The 26505-nt window shown below is 36.5% G+C and overlaps 1 protein-coding gene across 3 annotated transcripts in view; it reads right to left on the bottom strand.

Moving 5' to 3' along the window:
* The window catches only part of LOC118189532 (complement C2-like), a 105746-nt gene that overhangs the window by 54509 nt on the left and 24732 nt on the right, over nt 1–26505 (bottom strand). For all 3 annotated transcript variants that reach the window (XM_085818349.1, XM_035360158.2, XM_085818345.1), the window contains exons 5-6: nt 21001–21165; nt 10282–10397 (exon numbers count right to left, since the gene is read on the bottom strand). In XM_085818349.1, the coding sequence (XP_085674475.1) occupies nt 10282–10397; nt 21001–21165 (281 nt within the window). The remainder of the gene's footprint in view (nt 1–10281; nt 10398–21000; nt 21166–26505) is intronic.

Genomic DNA, 26505 nt, shown 5'->3' with positions numbered 1-26505 from the left:
ACAAGAAAGTTCTGTAAGACAGCTTACGAAGAAAACTGAACATTGACATGATGAACTCAGAAAAGACTGAAAAAAATTAATGGCATATCATATCGAGAATTCTGAACAAAAGTTGCTTTTAGACCCTCTGTGATTTTGCCGTTAAATTTTATGTGGCGTAATTCTGGTGGAAGTTATCTTTAAAAATAATGTTGAAAAGACAAAGTAAGTTGCGTAAGTCACCTTGTTAAGAAAACTGAGCCTTGATATTGTTGCGTGCATACGGATTCGTAATCGATTTCATGCACACAGCTCCGATGATAGGTTGATAAAATTTATTTTATGAAAAGAAACACTTTAGAGTTCTGAAACTTTCCACAAAAATAGTCATACAACTCACAGTATCAATAGTAGTTACACATTACAATCAATAGTTACACATCAAACTACTAAGAACGTCCAACACAACGCAATGAAAAGTGCATCTAAAGAGCAAAGCTAACTCGAAGATATTTCAGTACTTCGACTGACGCTGAACAAGTGAGAGCAGATGCTGTCTCCGATCTTATATAATGTTCACCCGGCCGCGGATATATTTCTAGCACTTTCTGCTTCTCGAAATTACTGGAAGGCATATGAGGGCCAGATACGGTTTCCGCTACAAATAAAATCAATTACAGTTATTCAATTACAATACCTACTACGGTGATACAGGCAAAGAACCTCTGTGTAAAGAAGAAATAGTTCCGTAAACATAATGTAAACCAGTTCCACTATCGCCATGTGTACAGGGAATTGAGAAAAATACGGTGTGAAACTAAAGAGCTAATAGAATTCGTTCTTTGATAAAGTTTCCGGGATAATTTGAACTCAGATTGATGCTTACTTGGGAAGTAGTGAACAGTTCGACGAAGTTTTACTTTCACTTGCTGTTGGCTGATGCATATCGCAGTTTGAACATATAATTGCACTAAAATCAACTATCTATGTACAAAATTCTTAACAATATGATGAACTGAGAAAAGACTTAAAAACATTTTTAAAAATACATGACAACATTTAGCACTATCAGGAATTCTAAAAATATGCTGCTTTTAGTATATGCTTTAAAAATATGCTTCTTCAGCCACGGGTACGACAGTTTTAAGGCAAATCATGTACAGACGTTTGGAAGAGATTTGTCAATATACTCGCAGGCCTGTCAGATGTGTTCCGCTCACGGCAACTGACTGTCGCCAGCGGTTAGCCTGGGATAGAGAACATGCAGTGTGGACATCGTCACAATGGGTTTGTGTAATGTTTTTCGACAAGTCCAGGTTTAGCTTGCAGTCTGATTACGTCGGATTTTCATATGGACAATATAAAAATCCGACGTGATATTGTCCATATGAAAATTTCATCCAGATACCCGCTATCATATCGAGAATCCATTTACCGGGTATTTCATCCAGATACCCGCTACCACCAAGTTCACAACAATGAACGACACCGTTACGGTGGTGCAGGATTGCTCGTTTGGGATGGAATTATACTGAACTCCAGAACAGATCTGCATGCTCAGATCGGAACAATGACAGGCCACATTTATCGGGATATCATTCTGGAACAACATGTACGTTTGTTTAGGGGTGCCATGGGCGCAGAATTTGTGGTTATGTATGACGTCCGTCCTCACCGTCCGTTCTCACTGTTACGGTGGTGTCTCACCGTCCGACCTCACCGCTACGTCCTCACCGTGCGAACATTATAAAGGAATACTTCAATCTGAGGATATCATCTGTATGGAATGGCCAGCATTCTCACCTGATTTGAATCCGATACAGCATGTGTGGGACATGCTTGGCCGACGAACACCTCCTACCTGCCCGTCAAGCACCTCCTACCTGTGTACCAGAACTTCGGAGAGAACTTGCTGAGTGGAGTGATTTTTTCTCAATATCAGCTCGATAATTTGATACACAGCATGTCTAGGCGTTGTACGGTATTTCATCGTCGGGGAGACATACAATGTATTAACAATCATATAATCCATGTAATGTTAAGTTTTTGTAAGGGAGATATTTTTGTAATTACTCCCGGGAGCAAAAATCGTAGTTTTTAGGAATGGATCATATATATACACCATCTTTTTTGCGCTTTATCTTTTGTTTAATAAATGGGATTTACGAATAAGTCACGTTTGTTTTGTTTATGAACCTTTATTTGGCGGAACTGGCATTATCCTCAATTTATGGACATGAGTTTGTTTTGGTCTCGACGAATTTATCTTTAAGTTGGCGACTTTAATTTAGTTAAAAAAATTTATTCCGTAGTGATTGGATCATATTAACCACAATTCACAAAAAGCAATGAATTTCCCACCTTTTCGTGTACAGATGGGCGGGACTTCGGCAAATCGATAATAGTATCATAATGATAACATTAGTGGCGTCTTCTGTATTTGAGCAATTATAAAGTTATTTATTAAGTCTCTATCATTTATGTTATTTTCATTGCATGCGAAGACAGATATTATTTTCCTTTTGGCTGCTGTACTTATTTCCGTCATGTCTCATTTCAGCTTTTCCCATTTCAGGCTTTTTGGTGATGGCAAAAAATAGCGTGCCATTTCAGGCTTTTCCTTTGCTTCTAAAAGCGTTCAGTATAAGAGCATCGAAAAGTATGCGTTTTCAGCCTCTCTTTCACATTATGCATGATTTTTTAAAATAACTAATAAGAATTTTTGTAATAATCTTAATTTAAAGCACTTTATAGTTGAATCGTATGGTTATGTTATCAGGTTCAATGTTTCTTCTAACTTTCTTCGGAAACATACAATGACCTGACTAGAACAGAGAGCTTACTAAAGCTATGTTCACTAATTGTAGTAAGTAGACAGGATACAGACGAAGGGTATACAAAACCCTTTATTTTTTCTTTATATACAGTGACTTCCGTACTTCGGAATACAATGACCCTCCACTCGGGGTCTAACTTAAAAGATATCAAAATAAAACTAAACTCTAATTTAACTTTAGAATAAGATTGGCCTTATAATAACAGGAAGCGTATGTAGCACAGAGACTTTGAACACTACAATACGTTTAATTTATCAAGAGGATTAAAACCTCTGGCCTGGAAGGCAAAGTAGCAACTGCGTAACTTCTAAGGTAAGCGGCCTGCTTCGAACTCACGGCTTCCTCTCTTCTGCTTGGCAAAAAGGCCACACTTAAATACTTGGCGTTCGCCAGACAACTTTGCATAAACTCCTTCACGCTTATAATTCTGGCCGGAAGTAGAAAATAAGAAGTGATAGTAAAGATTTAAAATAAAATAAACGTTAGTAAAACTTAAGATCCTTACATATTTCCCGCCAGAGTTAATTAGTTTGAAACTGAGGTCTAAAACGACCTTGTTGAAAACTTTTAGCTCTAGAAACTAACGCGAGGCCAACCTTTTACAATCATAACTTAGCTAGAAACTAGAAAATTTTAAAAGAAAGAAATTTGTTACAATAGCAGCTCCCGGAATATACAACAATCTTTTTTCTTTTTCATCTGTACTGCATCTAAACAGGAGCTTTATTCAATTCTGGTTCCTTCCAGAGATCTGGAAGGAAAACTAGTTTAATGAAATGTTACAGAATGACATTGCAAATAACATATAGAATATACTTTTCTTAACATTCTTATTTCATTCATGACTATTTTAATTATCTCTCCCCGTGCTCTCTGACATGTGTTGTAAAAACACCAAACACGAATGTGTTTCTGTCCATGTGTTCAACACTTCCTCCTACAATCAAAACACTAACGTGTTAAAATTCAACATACGAGACCTCTTAACACACCCTAATTTCAACTCTAGACCCTGAGGTACTATTCTGAAAGTGGCTAACTCTAAAGTGTAGCGTCAGAGAGCCTAACTACATCATTCAACCTTTAACACATATTCACCATGATTTAATCTTTACAGTCACACGAATAACAAATTTTTAACATTACTTTCACTTTTACCATATCACGGTATTTCTAAACATTCAAAATAACAGTTCACATGTATACAAGAACATATCAAGATGCCGTTAATTTTACACATTTGAAAACATACATTAGTAGTACATTGTTAACTTCTATTCTTTTCAAAGCAAGTGCCAATTCTTTCTACATTGAAATAATACTACATTTCAAAAAGTCTTTCAGACTAAAACTTCTTTCTTGTTAGAATGTTTTAAATAAAATTTATACAATAACTTTTTACAATATTTAAATCAACTTTAGTTTTACGCGCGAGTAATTGAAAAACATAATAAGAAAATCGGTCACAACTCATTTCTCGCCCTTTTGGCGATAAAGGTAGACCTCGCATGAGGTAAAACTTCTTGAAATCTGCCACTTGCAGTAAGAATGAAAGATTAACTTAAGTTTGTAAAGTAACATAAAATTTTACTTATCTTTGTAATATTCAGACATCCTTTTCTGGGCCCAGTCTTTAAAGGTGCTGCAGACCGTAGCTTGGTTGATCCTCCTTCTTGTACGGGCTCGCCCTTCAGTGCTTTCCTCTGGAAGCTTCCGTTTTTCACCACTACGGCCACCCTTGAACATCTTCCTTTTGTGCTCTGCTTGTGGTCTTGGCCGTTTGAAGGCAGCTGGTCTTGGTGGAACCGGGAAACTTCTGTCGTGATCCTGCTTGGACCTCGTTGTTGGCCGTTCAAATTTTTCTTGTACTTTTTCCTCCGCCGCTGATGGCCCTTCCGCAGTTCGGCGACTTTTGCTGCGGAGAGTTCTGTCGGATGAGTCAATCTTCCGTTTCACAGCCGGGTTATAGTTGCCGTCCTTTCTCCTGGTCTTTTCCACATACGTCCTCCTTCTCCCTTCTTCATTCTGGGGGTGTTCGTGAACTCTGTTTTTTGGACGGTGGAACGGCTTCTTTTTCTTTTTACCTTCAGTTTTTCCGCGGGGCAATTTTCTTTTCACTTGCTTCTGTCTCTCATTGGCTTGCCCTTGTACCTGTCGTTTTCCCACCTCTGGAACTTGTACCTGCGGTGTCTGCCGTACCGGATCCTGCAAAAGATCTGAAAAGATTTGCATTTTATTACGATCGAAGTAGGGCTTGATTTGATCAATGTTTGCGGAACAGGTTTCACCATTTCTTGCCTTTAACACTACAACAGCGTGAGTTATTTTTTCTATAACATATGGTCCTTCAAAGCGTGGAAAAAATTTGGCAGTTTTATCTTCTGGTGCTGAAGAAAGTGAATGCTTAATTTTTAGTACTTCATCCCCTACTTTATAAGTTACTCCCCGTCGTTTCAAGTCATAATACAATTTTTGTTTTCTTTGTGCTACTTCCGTATTCTTTTTTGCTTCTTTTATTAGTTTTTCTATATCACCCATTTTAAATTCTGGGGCTCTTTGTTGCACATAAAATAGTTTATCTAACGGTGTTATAACCTTTCTGCCTAGAAATAACTCAGCAGGAGTTTTGCCCGTTGTATCATGTTTTGCGGTCCTAAGGGCGAAAGCAAATTCATTGACATAGTTATCCCAGCTTTTATGAAAATTTTTAACATAACTACGGATAATTTTCACTATATTTCTATTGACCCGTTCCGCTATATTTGATTGCGGCCGATACGGGACCATTTTTAAATGACGTATGCCCAGTTTTTGGCACATGTCTTCAAATATATTACTTACAAATTGAGGACCATTATCCGATATAACTTTTAGGGGCGCCCCGTATTTTAAAATATATTTATTTAAAATAGAATCGGTAACTAATTTCGCGGAGGCTCGTTTTAAGAGAACAATTTCGGTCCATTTACTAAAATGATCAACTATAACAAGGAGATAGCGACTTTTGTTTAACTGACTTTTTGGGAAAGGGCCCAATAAATCGATGCCGATTATTTCATTTGGAAATTCGGATTTAATACTATTTAGAAACCCGGCCGGGCGGAAATTAATATAATTAACGGCTTGACATGTTGGGCAGGACTGGACATACGCCCTTGTTAACTTTTGCAGTTCAGGAAAGTAGACTGCCTCGCGTACGCGTTGAGTAGTTTTTCGAATACCAGCATGAGAAGCTAAAGAGCTGTCATGGAGCTCTTGCAGGATATTTAATCTAAGACTAGCTGGGATAACAGGTCGAAATTCGTTGTTGGAATTCGTAGTTTTTGTATAAAATAATAGACCATCTATTAGTTCGTAATAGGCCGCCCTATTTCTTATCGCCACAATATCTTGATGGCTAAAATTTTCAGGATCCTTCAAATACTCATAAATACTTCCAAACTCAGGATCCTTACCCAGTTCGGTTATTACAGTTTCTCGGGAATTTATTGTACACGCTGTCAGCATTGCAACTTTTACGGTATTACCCTTTTCGTCTAATTTAATTCGTGACAGGGCATCTGCTACGATATTTTCCTTTCCGGGGGTATGCTTGATTACCAGATTATATTCTTGCAGCTTGAGTGCCCATCTTATTAACCTTGGGGATAAATTTTTCCCAGAGTACAATCTAGTTACCGCCGCATGATCAGAATATACTGTTATCGGCGCCTTTCCAAAATAGACTCGGAACTTTTGCACTGCTAACAGAACTGCAAGTGCCTCTCTCTCAGTCGCGGAATAGTTTCTTTGTGTTTGATTTAAAGTTCGGCTAAAAAATGCCACTGGCTGCTGATTTTGCGAAAGTACCGCTCCTACCGCATAATCCGAAGCATCCGCTGAAATTTCTAAATTTTCATCCTTTTCAGGAAATTTCAACACAGGGGCTTGCGTTAATGCTTGTTTTAATTTTTCGAAAGCACTATTGGCTTCGGCCGTCCACGAGAATCTTGCCTTTTTCCTTTTTAATTTTAACAATGGCTCAGCGATAGCCGCAAAATCTTTTATAAAGGACCTATAATATGAACAAAGTCCTAGAAAAGAAGAGAGCTTCTTTGCCGTGTTTGGAGTCGGATACTTTTGTACAGCGATTATTTTTGATTCATCTGTCTCGATCCCTTTTTGCGATATTTTGTAACCTAAATATTTTAATTCAGGGGCTGCAAATTTGCATTTTTCGACATTAACTTTTAGACCGGCCTCATTTAATAAAGAAAACACCTGTCTTAAATCCTGTACATGTTGGTCTAGATTATCACTAGTAATAATGATATCGTCTAAATAGATAAATGTGGACTTTCCGAGAACAGGTCTTAACACAATGTCCATGCATCGCTGAAATGTTGCTGGGGCACCTGAAAGGCCAAACGGCATTCGCAAAAATGCATAAGTGCCAGACTTGGTTATAAAAGCAGTCTTAGGCACGTCCTCAGGCCTGATCCCTATTTGAAAATAACCATTCGTTAAGTCTAAAGTCGTCATAAATTTGGTTGATTTTATGTTCCTTAAAATTTCTTCTATAATCGGTAACGGATATACCGGATATTTCGTTATGGAATTTAATTTACGGTAATCAATAGCGAATCTCCACCTTTTTGGATGCTCCAAAGGATAATCATTATTTTTCTTACATAAAACCACCGGACTAGCATAACTACTTGAGATAGGCGTTACGATCTTTTTACGTAGCATATCGGTAATATGCCATTCTATAATTTTTTCCTTATTCTTATCATACCGGTATGGTTTTTGACGAACCGGCAATGCATCTCCGGTGTCAATACTATGGTTAGTAACCTGGGTAAATCCTGGAATATCACTAAATAAGGAAGCAAATTCACTTACCACTTGTCGGATTCTATCTTGCTCGTCATTAGGCAGGTGGTCGAGATTTAACCTTGGCGGTTCAAACTTTTCTACACGCATTGGTTTCATCGTCAGCTTAAGAGACGCTTCATTAAAATCCAGTGTAGCTTGTGCGTCTGAAAGAAAGTCTATTCCTAGTATTAAGTGTGCTTGCAAATTCTTTACTATAAAAAACATCACCTTTACTTGTTCGTCCTTGATACGGATGTACAAAGGTACTTTACCTACGCACTTACATTGTTCTCCTTGCGCCGCTAATACTGTTGTATTATCCGCATTATATATGCGGTATTTGCGAAAATACTTTCTAAAAAAGACTTCTGCCACACAGGAACACTGCGCGCCGGTATCCAGGAGTGCGGTGGCCGGGATATTATTTACCAAGACTTCAATCTTCGGAAGAGTTAAATTTTTCACCATTACTGTATTTAACTTGTAGGAAGAGGGGTTTTCGTGGCCTTCGGATTTCCGCACCCTCTCGTCAGCAGAAATCCGTTTTAGTTTAAATTATTTTTCCTTTCGGTGCTTTCCTTCTTTCTCCACTGGCCTTGAGACTTTTTTCCTGGGTTGCTATTGAACTGTCGACGTTCGCCGGCTGTTTTTGAATGCTCGGGTTTCCTTGTCCACTGATTCGCTTTTTCTCCGTAGCCATGTGCTTGAGTTTGCTGTAGTCTTGGCGTACCAAATTGGTTTCGCTGTTGATATTGGCGTCTTCTTTCGACGTCCGCCGTTCTTCTACTTTCAAACTGGATTCCTAGCTCAAATAATTTTTCCAGTGTAGTCGGATTTCTCAATTCAATAAAGTCTTGCACTTGGGGTAGTAACCTCGGCAAAATCACTTGAATTATTTCAGGATCCGGACGGTTTCCATACAAGAGCTTGAAAACGTGAATTTTTCTTAAAATAAAACTCGAGAGGTTTTCCATTCTTTGTTGATATATACTGAAAAGTTCTGTTTCTAATTTCGCACGATCCCTTACAACAGGGAAGGCTTTTAGTAGGGCAGTCTTGAAATTTTCGTAAGTATAGGTGGGACTTCCTGCTTGACTCAAGAGACTTCTGCCGATACATTTGAACCAGTTAAGCGCTTGGCCCCTCAAAGCGCTGGTAGCTAAGGTAACTTTTTGAAACTCGTGCACGGGGTAGAGCATGAAGTGGTCATCCAATTTTTCGAAAAAACTGGTTACCTGTGAGTTTCCATTAAACGTTGCTTCTGGTTTCATCGAAGCGCGCATGGTCTGGACAATGTACCCAAATCCTTCCAGGGCGGCAGCTGGCATTTCTGGATTCTGAGCTGTTTCTGCAGGCAGCACAGGTTCTTCTTGAAACTCGGCCATGGTTATTCTTCGTCGGGCGCCACTATCAGGTTCAATGTTTCTTCTAACTTTCTTCGGAAACATACAATGACCTGACTAGAACAGAGAGCTTACTAAAGCTACGTTCACTAATTGTAGTAAGTAGACAGGATACAGACGAAGGGTATACAAAACCCTTTATTTTTTCTTTATATACAGTGACTTCCGTACTTCGGAATACAATGACCCTCCACTCGGGGTCTAACTTAAAAGATATCAAAATAAAACTAAACTCTAATTTAACTTTAGAATAAGATTGGCCTTATAATAACAGGAAGCGTATGTAGCACAGAGACTGTGAACACTACAATACGTTTAATTTATCAAGAGGATTAAAACCTCTGGCCTGGAAGGCAAAGTAGCAACTGCGTAACTTCTAAGGTAAGCGGCCTGCTTCGAACTCACGGCTTCCTCTCTTCTGCTTGGCAAAAAGGCCACACTTAAATACTTGGCGTTCGCCAGACAACTTTGCATAAACTCCTTCACGCTTATAATTCTGGCCGGAAGTAGAAAATAAGAAGTGATAGTAAAGATTTAAAATAAAATAAACGTTAGTAAAACTTAAGATCCTTACAATGTGCCTATCCAAACTGTCTTCACTCACTCTTCATTAAATCTGTTTTGCTTCATAGCTACCAAACGTTTATTAGTAAGAAAACACTCTCATCGTTTTCTTTTAAATAAGAAACTCAAAAGGAAAATTTGCGTATTTTAAATAATCCAAAACAAATTGTGCGTTGAACAAGGATACCCAAAAAAGGAGCGCTTTTTAAGGGAAAATGCTTATCTGTCTGTCCCGGGCTATGTGTGTTGAATGCGAAGTTTAAGGAGCAGAAATCAATGACACATTATTTCGTGCATATTTCACAATCACGTGAGTTTCGGTCACATTTTTTTATTTAACTTTGAACCTGGGTAGATAAGCTGAAATCGAACGATTTTTAAAAAAGCTTCGACTGGGAAAGCCTGAAACTGGATATAACCTTGTTTCGATTTATAAAGTGGGCTTATGACAGCGAATCTTACAAGCTTTCTTATCAGATCTATTAAAAAGGTGGGAATAGTTTAAGCTTAAGCAATTGGAAGTCTTTCATTACTATAACTATAACCATAAATATATATTCTCATAAAAATTCCTTCGTCAATATCAGACTATTAAGTCATTTCGTAAATGAAAGTTCACTTCATAAATATGAAATATATACTTCTAATTGATCCAGAGCTCTGTCAGCCTCCACTGGACCTGCAATATTTGCGTCATCCACATTGAAGATAATATCTGCTTCAGATCCAAAAGCAATCACTGTAGCACGAGTACCAGCTGTTGGAAAAAAGAATAGTTACAGTCATCACATGATTCTCATTTCAATTATTATTACTGAAAGGCAAACAAAATTTTTATTAGAGTGAAGCTAATTATTTAGAATCCAATATTTATTTTCAGTATAGGAACTCCTCCGTGGTTCCCCCCCGTCGATGTGGAAGATTTGCGACAATACATGAGTTGGCTGTCCTTATGCGGCTAATCGGGGCCGACTACATGGAGCTGATCACTTGCGGCGCTCATTGGAAGTAGTACGCAGTATAGAGAAAATTATAGCTGCTTTTACAAGACTAGAACCGACATTTTATTCTGCTGGCTCAGTTTTCTGGTTTCTGACTTCGGAAATTCTTTTCAATGCTGTTTATTCTCATAGTACTTTTTGTTCTATTGCTGTTTACTTTTACAGCACTTTTTGTTCTGTTGATAATTCATTTAAATTTTAAAAAAATTAAAAATTTTTACTTTATTGAATTTTTAACAGACTGCAATTAATAATTTTAATTAAATTATTTTTATTCAGAATTTCTTTTGAATTATTTCAAGAATTCACAGTCATCCAGACATAATTTAGAACGTGGCTCTGTTAAAAATTCTTCGACTGTTCTTTGAAAAAGACTAAAGAATTTTCAATATTTTATTACATTCATTTTATCATGTTATATTAATTATATTATTTAATTATGCTATTTTTTTTTTCAAATTATAATGCCCATTATTATTTTTCTGTTTCGATGTAACTGTTAATCTCTCTTTTTTTGATTTAATTGCCATCTGTTTAAGAGCGTATATGTATATGCTGCTAAAAAGGCTTTATAATATATTCATATTTCTTGTTTTACTTCTTGTTGTTTGGCAATGGCGTGCAATCAGGGATGACTCCTATTTCACTACTGTTACTTGTACAGTAGGACAAGAAATAATAGTGAAACAGTAGGACAAATAATAGTAGTGAAAAAAGAAAAATTGATCTATAAATCAGTTTCATGCACATAAATTTAAATCAGCAATTTCAGTTTTTCACCTGCCAGTGACTTATCCATTACTACTATTTATACTTATCAAGTATACTTATGTGAAAATGCATTGCATACCATAAAAATAAATAACTTTTGCATTCTTTTTATTGCTAAGTTTTAAGAAAATTTGAAATGAAAAAAAATATTCTAAATGATACTCTGTTTATTAATAGTTATTGGTATCGTCATTATTACTGGCACTCTATGAAAATTAAATTAAAAAGAGGATTTCAGGAATTTTTGTAATTCATTAAGTATTTAATGTTCCTTTACTGTCAGAAATTTAAAAAAATAAATAAATAAATGGAGAATAAAAAAAATTTCACACCATAAATGAAAATATATTGCGGCAAGAAATAAAGAAAGCAAAAAAAATTTAAAGGATTAATTATTATTATACTTTCCAGCTACCTTTTTGAGAAGAAATCTCAGTGAGCACATCGATGTAAACCTAGAGACGTATCAGTCTACAAAACTTAGTTTACAAAATTATTACTTTTTTCCAATCAAATAAAAAAAAATGGGGCACAGCTTTAGTATTAGTCTTTTTGGGCAGGAATTTGTTTGGCGACATTTTGGCGCGATAAATGAAAAATTATGTTATTTATGCTAACCCTAAATACTGAGCTGAAAACATGCCGTCAATTCTGTCCACGTAACTTTAGTGAGTGAGTGAGTGAGTGAGAGATTATGGCGCAAAAACCAAAGATGATTATGGCGCGCCAAACACGAGATGAGATGATTACAATAGATGACATTAAAATTCAATAAATAAAAACAAGTAGAGAAATGTACCAAATCCAGAGGATGAAGTCATAAAAACAAGTTAAAAGCACACATTAAAATTCAGGACACAGTCTTCAAAACAAATTACATTAGATAATAAAAGCCAGTCTCTTTTAAATAATAAAATAAATTAATATTGACCTCTCTTCCGATTAAACGGTCGAGAGGTAAGTCACAGCTATTAAAATATTTCTGACGAAGACTATTAAAACTTGGACACTCAATTAAAATATGACGGACAGATAGACAAACATTACAATTTGAACAAACAGGCTCATTCTCAGCTTTTAAAAGATAGTTATGTGTAACTCTAGTGTGGCTAATTCTGAGGCGAGTCCAAAGAACTTCCTCCTTACGATTTTTGGTTAATTCCCAATGCTCAATTTTAGGCTTTACATGTCTTAATTTATTTTGAAGCTGAACATCCCAAAGTTGCTGCCATTTTTTTCCGATCTTGTTTTTCACAACACAACAGATGTCTCCAAAAGGGATGAGACGACTGGACAGTTCAACAGCAGATTTTGCCGCGTTGTCTGCAAGCTCGTTTCCCTTTATTCCCGTATGCCCAGGAATCTAGCAGTACAGGATTTCATATCCACGACTTGTCAAGTTTATATGTATTTTTAGGACATCCACTATTACAGAATTTTGAGTGTTGGGAAAAGCTTCCAAAGATTTAAGAGCACTATACGAGTCTGTATAAATTATGAACTTTTTGTGGCAGAGCTTTGAGATGTACAAAAGACCATGATAGATTGCAGTTAGTTCACATGTTAAGACTGAGAAACCATTGTGCAAACATCTGCCCTCTATGTGATCTTGAAATACAAACGCCATCCCAACATAATCATTTGACTTGGATCCATCTGTATAGACTGGAAGATAACTGCTATATTTGTGCCTGTGCTCAGCGAACAGTCGTCTGTATACGATCTCGTTAGTGCTTGCCTTCACGTGATGTTTGAAAACATCAAGAAGCTGAATCCGTGAATTTTCCCAAGGTGGGATTGCAAAGTTCTGTACTGCTTGGGGGCGCATATCAGAGAGAGAATGTTCCTCAATGATAGGGCGAACTCTTAAAGGAAAGGTAGGAATACAGGATGGACGTGTTTCAAATAATGTATTACACTCATTATCAAGTAAGCATAGCTTATTAGGATGTTCAGGTTGAGATAGAATATTATTGCAAAAGGGACAATTGCTCACGCCTCAGATAAAGTGATGGTTCGTTAGAGTCAACATATAGGCTCTGGACAGGAGAAGTCCTGAAAGCTCCTGAACAAATCCGCAGAGCTTGATGGTGTACAGGATCCAGTTTTAACAAAACAGATGAGCGAGCGGATCCATAAACAACTGAGCCATAATCCAGTCTAGAGCGGATAAGCACTCTATAAATGCGAAGCATGGAACAACGCTCTGCACCCCAGGAGGTGTTCGCCAACACTTTTAAAATATTTAGTGTTTTTAGACACTTCTTTCTCAGGTTTAAAATATGAGAAAGGAAAGTCAATTTTCGGTCGAACGTCACTCCTAAAAATTTTACTTCAGGCGCAACTGGAATAATTGTACCATTCAGATATAACTCAGGTTCAGGATGAAGACCATGCTTCCTACAAAAGTGCACGCACACAGTTTTCTGTTTTGAAAAAGTAAATCCCTGTTTGGTTGACCATTCCTGGATCTTATTCAGAGCCATCTGCAATTGCCTCTCTATGTATCTCATGTCTGCCCTTCGACAGCTAATCTGTAAATCATCTACATATAGAGATCCCAAGATGGTGTGAGGAAGTTCTTTTAATACAGAGTTTATTTTTAGGCCGAACAGCGTTACACTAAGCACACAGCCTTGAGGCACACCCTCTTCCTGTTCAAAAACATTCGATAAAGCAGAGCCAATTCTTACTTGAAAAGTTCTATTGTACAAGAAATTCTTAATAAAAATTGGTAGGTTGCCGCGCAAGCCACTCTCGTGGAGATCGCGTAGTATACCGTATCTCCATGCCTTATCATAAGCTTTCTCAATGTCAAAGAATATTGAGACAAGGTGACTTCTTTTGACAAAAGCTTTTCGAATAGATGTCTCTAAAAGAAGCATATTATCTACGGTCGTTCTTCCCTTTCGAAAGCCGCTTTGATAAGGCGATATACTATTATTCTTTTCCAAGAAGTAGACTAGGCGGCTGTTTACCATCTTTTCAAACAGTTTGCATAGGCAACTCGTAAGGGCAATTGGCCGATAGTTGGAGGGATTCCTTGGATCTTTCCCTGGCTTAGCAATAGGAATGACAACAGCTCTCCTCCATGCACTGGGAAAGGTACGCTCCTTCCACACTCTATTGTAAAGTTTGAGAAGGGCAGTCAGTGACTTATAGGACAGATGCTTTAGCATTTCGTAATTCACGCCATCAAGACCCGGAGAAGACCTATGTGTCTACAATAAAGCACTCCTTAATTCAAGCATAGTAAAGTCTCTATTGTAAGGCTCAGATTTGGAAGAGTTGAATGCGATGGGATTTATTTCTGAGTGCTGCTTCATAGAGAGAAATGCAGGTGAATAGTTTCTGCTGGAAGAAACGGCAGCAAATGCCTCACCAATAGTATTCGCAATTTCTTCTATGGAGCTAATCACTCGGCCATCTTTTTCCAAAAAGGAAAGTGAGTGGTCTTTATATATGCCGCATGCTTTTCGAACTCTTTCCCAAACCCGCTTACTAGGCGTGGAGGATGTTATTGACGACAAATATGAAATCCAGGAATCCCTCTGGCTCTGCCTTCTTACTTTTCGTGCATTTGCTTTGGCTCTTTTAAAGGCTATGAGGTTTCGCAGGGTAGGATATCTACGAAAAATACCCCATGCTTTTTTCTGTTTTTTCAGTGCTTCATGACAGTCGCGATTCCACCACGGTTTCGTATGTTTAAGCATTTTTCCTGATGTTCTAGGAATCGAAAGCATAGCTGCCTGAATAATAGTATTAGTAACAGCTTCCACAGCGTCATCGATATGCACATCTTCTACCATTTCCTCTGTGAGCTCTGCGGAGGAAGAGAAGAGTTCCCAGTCTGGCCTGTCCAGTATAAACCGAGGGAGTCTCGACATGGGGTTTGCTCCTCTTCGTGCAAGAGATACAAAATGGGATAATGATCGCTGTTGTACAGGGCATTTCCGACACTAAAAGTGCAAAATGGCAACAGAGATGGCGAACAGATGGCAAGATCGAGAGCGTGGAATGTCCTTGAAGGCTCATGGAAGTACGTATCCTGCCCATTATTTAGGAGACAAAGGCTATGATCTTCGATCATCTGCTCAATTTGTCTTCCTCGGCAATTTGTATCTTTACTACCCCAGAGTGGACTATGGCCGTTAAAATCTCCTAATATGATGAAAGGCTCAGGCAGCTGCTCTAAAAGACCATTTAAATCTTGCTGATCAATATGCTCATTTGGAGGCAAATACAGAGAAACGACTGTAAGAACAATATCAAAATTTGTTTGAATAACGACAACTTGGAGGGTTGTCGTCAAAGAAAGCACATTTGAGGGATAATCCAGTGAGGTGAGGAGACCTACACCTCCACTGGCACGCTCACCTGCAAGGTTATCTTTCCTGACGAAGGAAAACCTCCGAAGTTTTGCCTGTTGTTCTGGTTTTAGATTTCTTTCCTGTATTGCGAAGCATACAGGATGGTAAGCATTAATTATGACTTTGATATCGGGCAAATTTCGGTGGAAACCGCGACAGTTCCATGAGACGAGGGTGGCCATTATGACTGGTTTTTGTTCTTTCTGTGCTTTTGTTTGGTTTTTCGTGGAAGTAGATGCCTGGGAACTTCTAGACCCTCTTCTACTTCCATACCGTCTGAATCCGCAGATTCAGAAATCATATCGTCAAGAGAGCTATTGCTAGGACTTCAATTTTTATTATTTATTTTGTGACTTTCAGTTTTAGGTTTACTTTGAATGACTGTTTCTTTTTTTTTTTTTTTTTTTTTTTTTTTGTATTAAATGAGTTGCATTTTCCGTTTTCTTGGTGGATGTAGTCGGTTGGGTTTTATTCGGTTTATTCTGCGTGCCTATTGATGTTTGGGTGGCAATGCTACGTGTTGTTTTAACTGCACTGGCATAAGATTTGTTTGATTGGAGCTGTGTGCTTTGATCTAGTTTTCTGGCTTCAGCATACGAGATGTTCCTGGTAACTTTAAGAGTCTGTACTTCTTTTTCGGATTTCCATTTTGGGCACAGGCGTGAGAATGCTGGGTGCTGACCCTTGCAATTTATACACGAAGGCGCAGCGGTACAATTTGCAGAATCGTGGCCAATCTGTGAGCATCGGGCGCATGTGAGGCTGCCACGACAAGTCATCTTAGAATAGCCGAAACGCTGGCACTGGAAACATCGCATAGGGTTAGGAATATAAGGTCTTACAGGAAGATTTAGATATCCAGCCTTAATATTCTTAGGCAGATCAGGCGTGTTGAAGGTAAGGATCACGTGTTTTGTATCGATCAACTTACCTTCCTTTCGCATCTTGATCCGCCTAGCACCACAGACATTTTGGTCAGCTAACTCGGAGACGAACTCTTCTTCTGAAACACACAGAAGGTCGACCTCCGAGATCACACCTCTACAAAAATTGTTTTGTGCACTGACACAGTTATAGATATTTCTCCAAATTTGGTTTGTCGGGAAAGAGGAGCAGACTGGGTGGCCGACATGGTATCAATAAGCAGGTCTCCTGATCGGAGACGCTTTATGTTCCTTGGCTCACCTATACATGAATGTATATATTTGTTTACGAGAAAAGGAGACATCTTTTGCAGTTCACCAGAAGGACTAGAGATAACAAGGAAGCGTGGACAATCAGTAGATTCTCTGGCATTTGCATCGGTTCGGATCTTCTTTGTATTGGATTTATCAATAATTTCAGTATCTTTGTCATTGCATCTGTACGGATCTTCTTGTTGATGGATTTGTCTACTATTTCGATATCTTTATTGGTTTCATTCGACTCGGGGTTTTTAAGGATAAAGAGAGAAGCCATGATTGAAAGATATAAAATTCGGGTCCGACGGCCCCGCCCACCACGGAGCCCAACAAGGGAACACAGATTCCTGTGTTAGGGCTAGCCGGACCTATACGCAAACTGAAGCCCCACAGTCGGCTTTCCCGAAAGCAGGTACTCCCGAGAGCTTGACCCCAAGCCACTGACACAAGGACTAGTGACCAGCCGATTGACACCCGTGAGGACGACTAAGGTGCCTCCCGTTTAGCTGAAGCAGAGGCCAAAGCAGTGTGTTGGGGACAGTACCTCGCCCCTCAACTACCAGGACCCTCCTTTCCAGCGACACGGGTCTCCACGCACGGCAAACACGTGGGCAGTTTTCTCGCCACTCGAAAACTAGATGCAAGGACTGCTCCAGTCTCTCGTGACGAGCCCCAAACTCCGTAGAGAGAAACCACGAGGGAGAAGGGAAGGGAAAAGTACCAGCCAAGAGGAGAGGAGACGAAAGAGAGGATAGATCACTGGGGCTCCAGGATTGTGACACCCGTCTCACCAAGAAGATCATCCCCTGAAGGGCTAGGGTACCTCGGGATTGCCACACCCGTACTCACAAAAGTGAGCCCCCTGAGGGCCCACGTAACTTTAACGAATTTGGTAAGTATCAGTGCTTTGATGGCAGAAGGGATAAATTGCATGTTTTTCTAAAAGTAACTTTCATGTTAGGAAAGTACAACATTTAAAATATTTTAAAAAAGCCAAAAATTTGATAGTTAAAACTGATGCTTTTAATATTACATCACATGAGTCTTGATATTTTTTCATATGTCAACTCTGCATATTATAAACTCCATCCCCCCACCCCCAAAGAAAAAAGCACACTTTTAGTAGCATGAAGTAAACTCTTGGTGTTTCCTTTGCTAAGGAACCACATGGAAATTTAGACTACTTAGTTTCTTAAAATGGACAATGATCAAATTACCATGGTCTAAAAATACTTTTTTGCCTCATTTCTTAAATTAGAACTATAGGGATGTATAATTGCATGAATTCATAGGCCAAAATTAGGTTTCATTATTGCTTTTATAACATTTTTATAATTTGTCTGACTATAAAAAATATAATGTTGCTTAGATTATGGAATATATTGCTTATAATTTACAGTTCTCAAATTTTATAAATCTCACAATCTAATAGCTGCATATGAATAACCTTCACTGAGTATTATCACTTTTATTAATAGTATGTTGACATAACAGTCGACATTTTATTTTAAATTTTATGCAAATTTTATACATTACTTAAACATTTAATGTAACAAAAATCTGAATTTTTTGTAATAAAAATTCTATAATAAAAGTAAGAGTACAATTTATATATAAAAAATTTGACTACATGACAAGCACTTAAATACTGATTTCAATGTCTTTAAATCTAATTATTATAAAGTTTAGATATATTTTATTAAGTTAAGATATACTCTTATTCTATTAAAAAATTTTAATGTACTGAACAAAAGGCACACTTTATGCTTACGACTCAGTCAACCACTTGTGGCAAGATAATTTATAATAACAATTAAGTTCAAATGTAAAATTCAAATTCAAATAAATTTGTAGCAATAAATTGACTAACCAACTTTGCATTAAATTGATTAAAACTTAATCGGCATGGAATTCAACTATCAGAAATTATAATGCAAGACTGAAGACTAAATTTTATCCTATCTGGCAACCTAGTAACATGGCCTTTAAAGGAAAAACACGGTTTGTTTTACAAACTGAAAATTTCATTTTGATTTTGGTGGGAAAACGGATGGCGAAATTGACAGTAAAGATCCCAAACATAAAAAAAAAAAAAAAAAAAAAAAAAAAAAAAAAAAAAAAAAAAAAAAAAACCTCTGGTTACAAAATAAAAGAACGTTACATTATACTTTGTTTCCTGATTAATTACTCACTACATGAAAAAGTGTAATGCATTTTTTGCATTTTTGTTTGCATCATATACAAATTATTTATTTTATTTAAATGCTGTCCAAAACTGAACAGGATTTTGCAAACATATTGACCATATTTTTCGACCTATAGATGCAACACTTCTACGCTTCAGAAGTAAGATTTAGAATTAAGAAATATGAAGAGAGAACAGTATTTATGAACAGAAAATAAATATATATGCTGGCTAGTAGAAAGATGCCTTCATAAAGGACATTTTAAGGGATAATGGCTCAGATTCACATTGCATGTAAGGAAACCCCCCAAAACTCCCATATAGCCATCCTGAACTACCACTGTTCAGTGGCTTATCACTCCACCACTAGTGGATTCCAATGACTGTTAGAATCTTTCACGGAAATCATCAGTTATGATAATTGTTGTTGTGTATGATTACCATTGGTACAAAATTTACTTATTATGATAATTTTAGCTTTTAAATTATATTCATAAATTAAAAATATATAAAATATCTAGAAAATCTAATTCACCAATGGAAGATATTTATTGAATAATTTGGTTGCAGAAAAATTTAAAGTGTGATTTTCGGACAAACAATGCTGGGCAACAGAAGACCTCAGTGTTTCCTTTTTTCTATCATATGCCTCACGTTCCTTAACGCGAAATTTCAAGGCTCTCTTAGTTTGACCAATGTCATTTAAACCATACTGGCAAGGAATTCTGTAAATACCCGGGAATTCATATCCGGAATGGAATCCTTGAGTATGGAACTCGGAATTTTATTGATGGGAGAATAAACGACCCGGAAGTTAAATTTCTGTAAAATACGTGCAATTTTATAGCTAATTGATGGAAAGAAGGGAATGACAACAGATTCTTATAATCTTCTAAAACAAGAGTGTGCCTTTTAGTGCGCTGAGATGAGAATTTTTTAACTGCTTGATTAATAATGCTGGGTGAAAAGCCCCTATCAATAGCTACTGCTTTTTAGTTAATTACAGAATAATTTTTTCAAAGTTAAATCGTTGGTAACAAGAGAAAATCTGCTGATGCAGAAGTAAATTGCAAAGTCTTTGAATATAACTGTAGCAACAATAAATAAAGTAATAAACCAAGAATTACAACTTAAAAACGCTAAAATCCATTTTTTAATCCCAATGACTTTCAAAGGAGGAAACTTCATCAAGGCAAAGCAGCGAATTATAATTCGAAAAGTGCACTGCATTAATTGAAAAAATGAAGACTGGTACAACTACTGCACAAGGTATTCCTGCTAAGTCCTCTGATATTTCACTTATTGACTATTGCGCCTTCTGTCTCTCGAAAAGAGCTCCTTCTAAGCCCAATCTCATCCCGATGGATGAACTAAGGAAAGGAGTAGAAGAGGAAAGGAAATCTATACTCCAGGGAATTTTATGAAAAGCTCTTCTATCATGAATTTCACGATGCAGACTTTTAGCTTAGAAAATTCTATCAGATTGAACATTTTAAACATTAATTAAACAACCCAGAATTCATTCTAAAATTGAGCAAACACCCTCTGTAGTTTGGTATCTATTCCAGAAGTTACACTAACAAGAAACGCTATATCATCCAATCAACGTCAACTACTTGAATTCTGAAAATCACATATTTTGATATTACTGATGATTCCTTGTATAAGAGATATTTTTCTTCTGATATTTCTAGAGCATTAGACTCGTATTCAGAAGATTCTAATTCGATTTTACACAATGAGCATAATGTAGCAGAGTGCAATGTATATCGAATCTCAATTTATCCTTATAAATGATTTCAACTATCATATCATAAAGCTTTCATATATAAACAATAAATTCGATACTTACTTGTGTTATTTCCATTTCTGACGCCAAATTCTCTGAAAAGAAATTTCAGGAAATCTTTTCCAATCTTAAAATCTTCTGGATCTATGCTGCTCGAGCGGTCGATCAATATCACCAATTCCAACCCCTCCTTCAGTGATTTGCGATCCAGCTCCTTTGGAAGAATACCTAGCAAAGGAAATAAATAGTATTAATTAATATAACGGAAATAGTTTAATTGTACATAACTGTTAAAATCTACAAAAGACAGAATTTCGGATATATAAAATATCCATGTAAAAATTTTTGAAATATCTGCTTGCCTTTATTGTTTCTGCGGATTGTTGTAATGTTTCGTATTGTTTTTGTTTCATTATTTGTTAAACTTAAGGTGAAAACATTATTACTCTTTTCCTACGATTAAATTTGTGGCCGCTATTTTGTGCGCAAGTTCTTATTTATTGTATAAAATTGCACATCTTAGATTTCTTTAAACAGTATAAATAGCTCAAGTAAAACACAAGATACAAATGCAACTTCTGTACAGGAACTCTTCGTTCCTGAAGATAGGTCGTCATGCAAAATATTCGTAAACATTAAAAAAGCATTTTCCCCATAAGATTCAATAAAAAATGAATTAATCTGTTTCCAAATCCCGGATCCCAAGTGATTGCTTGAAAAAGAATAATTTGAATATAAGTTATTAATGCAGAAGTGATGGAATTCATTAAATCTAACAAATACACAATATTAAATGTAATATACAATATTTAACTGAATATATAAAAAGTATGACAACTTGAATTGCATTTTACCGTATGCGTCATAAATAGAAAACGGTGAAGAAACCAAAAAACAAAATGTTATTGTTTGAAGGGAAATCCTACTTCAAAAGAAAAAAAAAATATATATATATATATATATATATATATCAGATAACTACGTAGCTACTGTTTACTCCGTTTCTTTAGCCCAAAAGGGGCTATTAATCTCGAAATGGGCTTTCACATTGGTTCATCACAAACGGCCTACCATTTTTCGAAATGTTGTTACCAAATATTATTCCCTTGTATTATTTTTTAAACAGTTAAGTAATGCAGAATTTGCATGTATGTTTGTTCCTCGCATTGTGAAAAAGCGATGGTATCTAGAACTATCCAATTTTGAATAACGTAGTCCTCCACCCGAACATCTGCATCTGGAAGCATAAATTTTGAACTTAGGCTTTGTTTTATTATTTATTTCACATTTCGTAAAACGTCAATGAATTTTTTATTAACAAACTCAGCGATCTAAAGGAGAACAGGGGAAGCAATTTTCGAAATAAAACATTTTTACATCCAGCGAGCAATACTGTCGCCATTCGGAGAAATGTAAGATTTTATCTTACAGTTTTAATTAACAAACTCGGGTATGTGAAAGTAATGTCTTGCCCTGCCCGGAAGTAAAATATTTTAATCTTCCACGTGCCAGTGAGTTGTGATTCGGTAAAGCCTAAAACCTGAAACTGTTAGAGGGATACAATGTACGATGAATAAGGAAGAAATTCTTCGTCAACAGGAAAACAAGAAAATAGGCCTGGCATTCGCAAATTCTGTGTTGCAAAAAAATTTATCATATTGGAATAATGTTATAGATTCAGACGAGTCAAAATTTAATATATTTGGATCCGATGTTCAAATCACTACTTGGAGAAAGCCGACTGAAGAAATGAATCCGAAAAATTTATTGGGAATGCTCCGCTGCTTCTGGTATAGAAAAGTTAGTTTTTTTTTAGAAAATAATCGATGTTCTTAAATATATAAAAACTCTTAAATGAAACTTAAAACCTTCTGCAAGAGAACTTCAAGCGCAGAATAAATTTAAGTTCTATCAGGATAAGCATCCTTAACACACAGCCCTAAATGTTCGCTTGCTGTTACTCTACAACTATACCAGGGCTTAATTTCTATGATAAGAAGTGCCGGAGCCCTATGGAAGACCGTCAGCAAAGAGGAACAAGAGTAAATAAATAAATAAAATGACTATTAAACTCATTAATAATTTTAAAATTAAATAGTTAATTACTATCAAATTAATTAATGGCTATTTAATTAATGTTTATAAATTGTTAGTTAATCAATAATTATTACATAATTAAATTGATAATTATTAGATAATTAATTTTTAATTATTGAAATAATTAAAGATTGAAGTAATTAAATAATTAAAATTAAGTAAAATGTAAAGAGATAAATTGAAATTTAATAAGCGATTTTTAATATAAATAATTTAATAAGCGATTAAAATAAAATTTTCGAGATAAAATTTCTACTGAAATTGTTATTTAATTACATAAAAGAAGTGCCGCAGTCTTCTTATTGAGGGCTCCGGTGCGCTCCGTCTAGAATTATGATTTATTTAAAAAATTAAGAAGCACCGGAGCCGAAATCCGGAGGGCTCCGGCCCAATTTAAGCTCTGATCGTAAGGGGGGCAGTTCTTTTATCATCACAAAAATTAAATATACTTAAAGTATAGCTGATGAAAATTCCAGGGCGAAACAGAATGGGGTTATGAGTGGGTGGTAACAAAAAATGAGGGGAATCTTGGTGAGAGAGAAAGTTTTCTTTGACCGCGGCTCTTTGCTGATATAATTATAGCCATCAAGCAGATGTCTGTCAGGGGAAAAATGAGTCCTGAAGTCCTAAGGATGAATGTAAAGTTGCTGGTTACGCTCCCCCCCCCATTAGTGGATACTGGGGAAAGACTATGTATAGGACGTGCTTGAGCAGTTTATCTCAATATTTCACTCTTATTGTACTCGCTGTCACTTAACGCACATTTAAGAACACAAATTTTCCTTCCTGGATAACTAACTGTAAGCATCGATAACAATACACTAGATATGATGGCACGGCGAGAAATTTACGCGTTCCTAAACAAACTCCCCCAAATTTATTGCCCTCCTTAAAGGGAAAAGTTTCCGCATGTGAGTGAGGGAACTTTACTTGTACGTCTCATGTTCTCATGAGTTCGTATTTCTAGGAAAATAGAGTAATGCAAGGTCTGCTTACTGTTAAACTAAAACGTTAGGAATTCTAATTTTTTCCCCTTTAAATTGTAGTTCAGTTTCATAAAAAGAAGTACCGGAGCTCATCTTATTTAGGGCTCCGGTGCGCTCTGGCTAAAATTGTAATTTATCTTAAAAACTGAGAAGTACCGGAGCCGCGCTCCGGTGGGCTCCGGCGCAATTTAAGCACTGACCTATACTGAAGTTATCAAAACTGTTCCTTACTCTCCGAACTTAAATCTTATCGAACATACCGGGTGGGTATAAAATAAGTATCTCTATTTGGAGCTGTCTGTAGCTTGAAAGAATAATCCGAATGAAACCAAAATCGGTACACATACTAATCGAGAACTGCGAAGAAGAATGAAATAATAATAATAATAATAAAATTAAAAATTAGTAGCAAAAATCACCGACAGTCCCCGACGCTTTAGAATGTATAATGTGTAATACACGAACAAAGAATGAAGGCGTAAAACCAGATGACATACCTAATTTATTGAAAAATGTAGCAGATAATGTGATAACGCTTGCGCATGGCGATGCAGATCAAGTTCAGATTCCACATGGCTATTGAGCCGGAAGACAATCCAGGCGCTGCGCTAAGTTCTCAACTGCGGAATATAATGCATCAGAAGTAATGTTTCACACAATGGCTGTGTTACGCGATCTTTTAGGTCATTGTGGTTTGCGACACTTCCAAGGTACCCATTACATTTTTAGTAAACCTAAAGCCAAAAATCACATGGCCTTAAATCAAGGGATCAAGGAGGCCATGCCATACCAAAATACCGACTTAGTACTCTATAATCTGTGAAGTGTTGCCATAAGAACTGTTGTACTGATCGCCCAATATGGAGTAAGGCTCCATCGTGCATAAAAACCGGTTCAGTAAGACATTGTATTTGCTGCAGTTGAGGAACTACGAATGTTTGCAACATGTGCGGGTATCGTTGTGTAGTAACCGAACATGTTGATGGCCGTAACTACTTAAATAAATAAGGACAAAGGATGAAATTTGCCGTAAAGCCACACGATACTGTGAGGCTTGGAAAGTGGAGAGGGATTTTCCCTTATTTTTTTCATAGCGTAATCTTATCATTCTCTTAGTGTTACCAAAATAGTTATGGACAAAGGTGATCACATTAAGCAGCACCTAATGTGTGTATATATTTAATATTTAAAATAAATTCGAAAGTAAAGGTCTTTTGTAGCTTAATTCAAAATAAAATGTCTTAGGTACTCCCCTTGTGGTATTGTAAAATGTAGAACTAAGCTTATGGTCCAGTAAAGTAGTACAAACTCAAATTGTATGTGAGCCAGATGTACGATCTGAAAACAGCTAATGCACCAGATTTTTTTAACAACATTTTTTGAGCAATTTTTATTAACAATATTGAACATTTTTTATTAACAAAATAAAAAAAATTAAATCAGTTCTAAATGTCGTTTAGCAAATATTTCTCAAAAACATGCATAAACAGTAATAATAATAATATCTCACAGGAATAAAACTGAAATTTATATATTTTTTCTTATCTGAAGTTTAAAGTTTAGTACCTCCAGCATGTTTGTGATAGTTGCACTTTGTAATTGAAATATACGGACGTTAAAATATTAAATTCTCTGACTAACATTTCTTTCAATAAATTCTAACATGTTTAATTAATCATTAAATAACTTAATCTAAAACTAAAAAAAATATGAAAACTTTTTAAGTTTTTAGAGGCCATTTTGCAAGAGTGACAATGGCAACTTAAGCTGTTTATCTTATCAATTAAATTTTTCTTTGTAGCATAAGCAAAAATACATATGTCTGTATGTCAATTATCATAAACTTCATTATTTCTTATTAAGCTTGCCACTTGATGATGGCGTTTCGATTCTGATAAAGTTTGTAGCCTTGGACGTCGGCTCTAAGCATTTTCGCCGACCAATGCAATCTCTGTGGATCCTATATTCTGCTACCTTGCCCCTTCCTGAATTCAAAATAGTTTGCCACCCTTAAATTCTGCTGCCTTGTGCCTCCTCTAAATTCTAAAAATTTTAACATCCCTAAATTTGCTCTTCGTTATTTCTCTTTAAATGCTAAAAATTTTGTCACCTGTACATTCTGCCCGCCCCCCCCCGGCAGAATGTACAGGTGTAACCTCATTTTTGTCTCACTCGGAAAGTTTGGCGGAGTTTTCCAAGTGGCAACAAAACTTGAATATAAATACTAAGAACCTAATGTCTTATTAAATTTTTCTTTTGCAGATGAATTAAAATGCATATATATGTATGTAAATAATTATAAACTTCATTGTTTCTTACTACAGCTTGACACTTACAGACAGTGGCGTAGCGAGGGGGGGGCAAGGGGGTGTATGATGCCCCGGGCGCCGCTCGCAGAGGGGCGCCATATGGTCTCCAAACAAGATTTTCATCATATTACTGTGTTTTTTTCGGGAGAGGGGGGCGCCAAAAAGGTATTTTGCCC

The sequence above is a fragment of the Stegodyphus dumicola genome, chromosome 1 (assembly GCF_044657685.1).
Source record: "Stegodyphus dumicola isolate Sdum_Otavi_A_Nest chromosome 1, ASM4465768v1".
Taxonomy (NCBI): Eukaryota; Metazoa; Arthropoda; class Arachnida; order Araneae; family Eresidae; genus Stegodyphus; species Stegodyphus dumicola.
This window is presented reverse-complemented; position numbering and strand designations above follow the sequence as displayed.